Here is a 7,886-nt window from a genome sequence, read left to right as displayed (position 1 = left end):
AGAGAGAGAGAGAGAGGGAGAGAGAGACAGACAGAAAGACTAAGTGCTGCAATTACTGCCATTCGCTGGGCATGCTTCTGAGCCACTGACAGCAGCAATGAAATGTTGTTCATCTCTCTTTCTATCTCCCCAGCTATCACTCTATCGTCTTTAATCTGTTTCTCCTCGTCCCCCCCTCTCTGTCTCTCTCTCTCTCTCTAAAATCCTCTCATCGCCCTGATTCTGTGTCTCTTTAGGCCTTGAGTTCTTGTGTCTCTGAGTCGTATTAAAAATCCAACATCTCTACATATTTGTTTTCTGAGTAAATCTTTACTTTAAGAATACCTGCATAGGGGCTTTATAACATATTTATAACTATTGAATAACGCATTTATAAATAAAGCAAAAATATATTCATTCAACACCTCGTGGTAACATTAAAATAACAAAATGTATTATGAGAGCTGCATTGTATTGGTTACTTACAGAGAGCTTTCTAGGTCATATGACTCACCAACGTATATGTACCATTCAAAGACACCAATTTACTTTAGGCACATCGGCATTAGTCAACACACTGCCATGTGTTGTTCTGATTACAAATGTACTTGCATTGTTTAGAAGAAGACAGCGAAGAGGAAGAAGAAGAGGAAGAAGAAGAAGAAGAAGCAGAAAAAGAAGGAGAAGAAGAAGAAGAATGCTTCAAAAAGCCAAAGAAACATATTTCTAAACATACACGTTAGCAGAAATGAATGACAGTGAATGAAAGTGACATATATTTCAAATGTTCCCTTCTGTGTTGGTTATTGATGTTTCTAAAGTCATTTCAGACGTCCTCAATAACAGCGACCTCACGTCAATAATACGAGTGGCTTTGGCTTCCAGGATGTCCATTATCCCCCACCAGTGTACAACTCATGTCATGAAAACTGTTGCATCACCTTGTAAATACCTGGCACAATCTGCTTATAAATACTCAGGTATTGTTTATAAGCGTGTAATAACAAATAGTCTAATACAGTCTAAACTCGTTATTTGAAGCAACAGTATGGAGCAATTTTTTCCATGCAATTATATGTTTTTATAGGCAACATATTTTGGTATTATCTTCAAATTGGACATTTTGATGGTATGTGGTGCTATGGACAGAAAAACACACCCGATGCTCTTGCTTACCAGGCCGGCTATAGAATTCTGTGGTTCAGGAATAGTGTTATCAAAGCTACCAGAGCACAACATCACCAACTATATCGCTAAAGGACTCTAGTTAGCATGCTAATATGCTTTTATCAGCATCAGCTGTGCTGCTGTTGGTGTTTGCATGGCTTCTGCATGCCTTTAAGGATCGATTTCACACTGGTTGCTTTACGCATGTTTCAAATTGCTTTTTTGTGCTTGTGTGCTTGTGTGTGTGTGTGTGTGTGTGTGTGTGCTTGTGTGTGCTTGTGTGCTTGTGTGTGTGTGTGCGTGTGAGAGAGAGATCTAGAGAGATGTATAGATGAAGACATGTAGACCCTGCATAATTATGATCTCACAGCGGTGCGGGGCTAGCTATCGATGGTTCAGTGGGTTGAAAAAGGTCAGAAGTCACAGGAGAGAGCACTATGCATGCTTGTGTGCTTGTGTGTGTGTGTGTGTGTGTGTGTGTGAGAGAGAGAGATCGAGAGAGATCGAGAGAGATTTATAGACCAACATGAAGACATGTAGACCCTGCATAATTATGATCTCACAGCGGTGAGGGGCTATCGATGGTTCAGTGGGTTGAAAAAGGTCAGAAGTCACAAGAGAGAGCACTATGCATGCTTGTGTGTGTGTGTGTGTGTGTGTGTGTGTGTGTGTGTGTGTGTGTGTGTGTGTGTGTGAGAGAGAGCGAGCACTATGCATGCATTACATGAAGAGAAAATTACCTGATCACATGCACTGCGCACACCAGAGCAGGATAAATGATAAAATCAATTTAGTCATGGCTTTTCCTCTGAATAGTAAATGCTTAAACCGAAAATGTGCCTCTAAAACCATACATACCATACATCTACCTTCTAAATCAACCATACTTTGTGAAGATGACACACAACCGTGTATGTATTGTATGTTGATTGTGTTATCATCATCTAGTTTTCTTTTTGCGTTTTTTTTTTGTTTTGTTCTGCCCTATGTAAGTGTCTTCGGGTACTTAGGAAAGCGCTTTATAAAGTCTAAGGTAATATTTTTTATTATTATTATTATTATTTTATTATCATGACTTTTGGTAGTACCCAGCCACTTTCATTCCTTGTGCTTCTTTCTATTTGCTGCCAAAAGCACTCACTGGAATCCAGCTGTGTGTCTTTTTCATCTTTTTAATCTTTTATTTCTCAATCTGTTTCTCTTCCTCTCTTCAAAGACAGATGACTTCAATTAGATAATTCATGTGCATTTATGTCAAGGGAGCAGTTGAAATGAAAAAAAATAAAAAAAACATTAAAATAAAATAAAAATGCGGTGCTGCTGGAAAATGGTGCCATGGGCATTTATCCCTCCATCTGGAGTGACTCACAAGTCAGTGTGAACACAATTGAATTTGCAACCGGCAGGAGCCAAATGATATCGTGAGGAGGAAGTGACGGGGTCACGCTGCTGGGGGTGAGAGAGGAGAGTGTTCGCCAATGCTGGAGCTCCTGCGGGCTTGTGTGTGTGTGTGTGTGTGTGTCTGTGGCTCGTGACAAATTGGCGGTTCGGAGGATTTTCACACTGCAGGGTGAAAACCTATTAGAACAGAGTATTTGTATGTATTCATGGATGCCTCTTAGCATGTATGTGTGTGTGTGTGTGTGTGTCAGTGTGTGTGTGTGTGTGTGTGTGTGTGTGTGTGTGTGTGTGTGTGGTTATTTATGTGTTGTGCATACGTGCGTACCGTGTGTTAGTTAGCAAGATAGCGCATATCAATCATGTGAAGGCTTCTGGCATTTACAATTGTTGATTATTTAAGGGGTCCGGGGGAGGGAGGGGGGGGGGGGGGGGTTGCTGATTTCAGGAAGTAAGTCTGAGGGAATGAGAGGGAAGAGAGAAGGAAGATTAGGGCTGAGTACGAGGGGAAGTGCTTCGGGATTAATCTGAAATTGGAGGGAAAAAAACACAGCCACTGTTTCTTCCTTCCAGCTGTCCCCTCTCCCGCCCAGTCACAGAACAGGTGGGCAGCAATGGATGATGGGAATAAAACAATGGCTACTTTTAGGTGCTATTCTAGCTGTGCTGCTTTGTGAGAATGTAAGAGGTTTATAAAATTAGGATTATTGTGTGTGTGTGTGTGTGTGTGTGTGTGTGTGTGTGTAAGAGAGAGAGAAAGAGAGAGAGAGAGAGTATGTGTGTGTGTGTGTGAGAGAGAGAGAGAGAGTATGTGTGTGTGAGAGAGAGAGAGAGAGAGTATGTGTGTGTGTGTATGAGTGTGTGAGAGAGAGAGAGAGAGAGAGAAAGAGAGAGTATGTGTGTGTGAGTGAGAGAGAGAGTATGTGTGTGTCAGTGTGTGTGTGTGAGAGACCGAGCGCGAGAGAGATGTGTGAGTGTGTGAGTCTTCCCTTCCTGGAACCTGCTGGGTGTGAGCAGGTGGCTAGAGAAAGTTCCAGGTACTGGGAAGCAGTCATACAAAAATTGGCGAGATCCATTCCAACCGAGAAAAAAAAACCTCTGCTGCCAGAACCCTCAGTCTATTCAATTTCCTCTCTCTACCACTCTTATCAGGTCATTTAGGAGAAGAAGAAAAAAGAAAAAGGCAACAAAAAGACTAAAAATCATAACCGCCTGAATAGCTAGAGACACACAAAATTAACCACACACACACACACACACACACACACACACATTAACCATGCATTCAGCGCACATTGGGCCAATAAACAGGGACTAATGAGGACATTATTTTCTCTACGCGCTTCCACTCAATTCACAAGGGTACCAGCCTTGGCCTCGGAGGACCAGAGATACTGTGTTCCAGATAAGGAGCTCTGTAGAGATAATGGCCTCCCAATCACTCATCAACCCATCCCGACAGGGGAGGGGAGGAGGAGGAGAGGAGGGGAGGAGGGAAGGAGGGGAGGAGGGGTGCATGGGGGGGGGGGCGGTGATGGGGTGAGGAGAAGGGGGCGGGGGGGGGGGGGGACTGGGGCATTAAGACATGCTGCGTTACAGTACATTTATCTATGGAGATGCTATGCGTGTAAGTGTAAGTGTGTATGGGTTGGGGGGGTGGATTGAGGGTGTGTGCGTGTGTGTGTTTGTGTGTGTGTGTGTGACAGCTCAGCTCTTTAATTGAGAGGAATGACTCTCATTTAAGCTGAGTGTACTGATGGAGGCTCAGGCCCTGCACCACAGATTCCCCTGCGCCCCCCCCCCCAAACCTCAAACTCTCCCAGCAGACACATGAATCCTCCCCACGATCTTCCGCTCAGTCGTTCAGAACACACACACACACACACGGACACACACATATACACTCACACACACACACACACACACGCATAAACACACGCACACTTGTAAGCATCCCAAAGCGGCTTGGGCAGTACTCCACTAAGCCACTTCCAGCACCAGCAACTTTCACTAGCCGACTAACTGGAACATTCAGGAAACCCCCCTCAGGCTAAAAGCTGTATATTTTCTGTGAGAACTCCTTCAGTCCACCTCTGGATGGGGCTCATAATCGTTATACCGTCTGAGTTGAATGAGAGCAAAATCTTTTTGCTCATCTGCTGCATCAAAACAACAGCAGTGCCAGTGGCTTCACAGAAGCACATCCATCTTGGCAAATCCATCTCTTATTATGATCACAAAAATTGCCTGGAGAGTTTACATAGACAAAATAGAAATGTAAAATAAAAGCCCCCCTTATTCAGACTTACAGCTACTACTTGAGCATCCAGAGGCTCACAGCATAACTGCAGTGGCTGTGTGTGTGTGTGTGTGTGTGTGTGTGTGTGTGTGTGTGTGTGTGTGTGTGTGTGTGTGTGTGTGTGTGAGAGAGCGATATCGAGTGAGAGTAGTGCTAGTGGAACAGACAGGTATAGCACTTTGAGGTAGAGTGCAGAAAGACATACAGTTTAAGCAGTGGTGTAGTGGTCCCTGGAGAAGTGGGTATACTCTTCATTTTTTTTAAGCAGCCCTTACAGCACAGGATAAACGGCATGTTTTGAGAAGTGGGTAAACACAATGCTGCCTGAAAAACAAGTGGGTATAGTGTATACCCTGGACTACACCACTGAGTATAAGTGATGTGTGTTTCCTTTGTTTGTGTAAAAAATGAAAGCAGCAAACCTCAGCATACCCCTTCCGTGAGAGCACACTAGGGTTGTGACGTCTTCCATTGCTTTGGCACAGGGGTTACACAGATGTGATACACACTCCTTCAATAGCCTCAAGTGCGGAAGGCCATTCCTGAGCTACTAAATCTGCATGCTTTGCATAATCCTAGAGCCAGATCAGTCTGGAGAGGAGGACCTGTGCCCCAGTCCTGTCCGATTCCATTCCCCACTCAGATGCTGTCTAATGATTTGCTGATGTTAGAATAGTACTCTGCGTGTAACATGTGAAAACGGAGATACTGTGGCAAGGATTGCAGGTATTGATCAGTGTATCATTCTCTGAGCATTACACTTCGATGCCGCCTCTTATAGGGGGCTAGCGCTGTTGCCTACCCCATACAAGAGGAACACTTGGTTTTACAGTCATACACTGCTGCAATGTTATCACACAATCTTAATGAATAAACAATGGGTCGAAACAAATCTGCGCACACTTTATGATAATGTGAATCAAAGTGTCAGAACATCTCATTCAGTAGAGCTTGTACGCTCATACTTCGTGCTTTGCATAAAATCAGCTGGACACGCTTTTCGGATGAGCTACTGAACAGCCTCTGGGCTATCCAAAAACAAGAAACCATCTGGTTTAGTTTTTGGAGACACGGGTGGTGATGCGCCCGGTGATACGTTATTAAAAATGTCTTACCTTTATATCCTTGGATGATTGGCACGGAATCTGGTGGGACACCCCAGCTGTTTGGTTCATGTTTTTAACTGATGTAATTAGTGGTTTCCTGTAGTAGCCCACTGCTTCAAATGAAGCAGAACCCCTCTGATCGCAAAAGACGGCAGATATCGGCGCAGAGTCTCGGTAATATCCACTAAAGACAGCCTCCAGTTGCCTCTACACACTTGGCGTGTTGCACTGTACTGGCGGTATTGTGGCATACCATTCACCGCATTTTCTGTGGCAAGAAAAAGCGAGGAAGAGAGATGGAGAGAGAGAGAGGAAGTGTGTGTGTGTGTGTGTGTGTGTGAGAGAGAGAGAGAGAGAGAGAGAGAGAGAGAGTGTGAGAGAGAGCTCTGCGTGTGGTCACAAGGACAGACAACCGCAATATTCGGTTTGGTCCGGTTGTGACAGACAACTTCAACAAATGATCTTAAACGTAAACGGAAACTAAGTCGATCTGTTGCCTGAGACTCAGTGACTCCTGGAATGTTAAACGTAGCCTTTTGTGTGTTCAGAAAGATATTGATTCGGGTTCTCGTTGTCGTTTAATAGCCTCTGGGGGCTGAACAGTGTACGCCAAAGATTAAGAGCAAGCGTCGATCAAGCATCGTAATAAGCAGTGTCGTGATTCCTTGGTCTATAGGAAACATAATAATTCACTCCCGTACGCAGAGCAAGCTAGGTTTTGCATGCGGAAATTGAATGACGCGCAACGTTGTCCACGGACAAAAGTTTCCGTGAGTCAGTTTTGCAAATTGCAAAGCCACATGCTGCCCTATCTATGAGACCACGCACAGGCTGTCTGCGTTTTCCCGGGCAGACGCGCGCAGAGACGCCGATTAATGTGACTGTACATAGGCGGGAGAGATTGCCTGCGTGAGTGGGTTTGTTTGTGTGTGTGTGTGTGTGTGTGTCTCTATGTGTGTGTCTGTGTGCGTGTGTGCGTGTTTTTGCGAGCGTGCAAGCGTGCGTGCGGACGCCTGAGGCCAGATGCCGAGTGGATCCTCTTCTCGTCGACATAAGGGCAGCTGTACGTGATCAACACATCAGAAACGTGTTTTAGAATGAGAACTGGCCCACCCACGCATGCAGAACAGCCTGAAGGTGTGTGTGAGTGAGTGTGTGTGTGTGTGTGTTTGCTAGCCTCCTAAGGAGATGCAGAGGAGAGAATGAGTAAGAACACACTGGCGCTGGTCAACCACACACACATAAGCAGACAAACACAGACACTGTCCAAGATGATTTCCAAGGCAATATTCTGATCTCTCTCTCTTTCTCTCGCTATCTATCCCTCACTCTCTCTCTCTCTCCCTCTCTCTCTCTCACACTCTCTCTATCTTTCTCTTTCTCTTCCTCTCTCGCCCTGTCTCTCTTACTCTCTCTCTCTCCCTCTCTCACTCTCTCTATCTTTCTCTTTCTCTTCCTCTCTCGCCCTGTCTCTCTTACTTTCTCTCTCTCACTCTCTCTATCTTTCTCTTCCTCTCTCGCCCTGTCTCTCTTACTCTCTCTCTCTCTCTCTCTCTCACCCCCCCCCCCCCCCACCCTCTTCATTGCCTTGTCTGGTTCACATCCAATATGTTCCCTCATATTCAATCCTTACTGTAATGTCCTGCAATGAGAAGACAATAAAAAGAAGTGATTATCCGACTGCATTAATATTTCACGACGTCCTAGCATGATGGGGCCGGCAGACGGCTCATCATCCTCTCTGTACCATCATGTCAATGTCCACCAATTATCTGGCCTCTTAAGGAGCTAGAATATAATGGGGTAACCATTAGTGGTTCCCAGTGGTATACTGATAAATCATGTAGGATCCAGTGTATGATAACCCCTCTATAAGGATGAACAATGGAAACGCTGGGGGAGCGCGAAGGGTTGAGTGGAGAGAGGCCGGAGGCTGG

General features: G+C 45.0%; 1 protein-coding gene across 1 annotated transcript in view; it reads right to left on the bottom strand.

Moving 5' to 3' along the window:
* Positions 1-6,018, bottom strand: part of dpp10 (dipeptidyl peptidase like 10) — a gene marked incomplete at both ends in the record, with an annotated part of 148,983 nt that extends 142,965 nt beyond the window's left edge. The window contains one exon of the mRNA XM_080850992.1: positions 5,959-6,018. Within this exon, the coding sequence (XP_080707118.1) occupies positions 5,959-6,018 (60 nt within the window). The remainder of the gene's footprint in view (positions 1-5,958) is intronic.
* Positions 6,019-7,886: the final 1,868 nt, after the last annotated feature.

Source organism: Sprattus sprattus (assembly GCF_963457725.1).
Source record: "Sprattus sprattus genome assembly, chromosome: 14".
Classification (NCBI taxonomy): domain Eukaryota; kingdom Metazoa; phylum Chordata; class Actinopteri; order Clupeiformes; family Clupeidae; genus Sprattus; species Sprattus sprattus.
The sequence above is the reverse complement of the archived record's forward strand: the minus strand, read 5'-3'. Positions and strand labels throughout refer to the sequence as shown.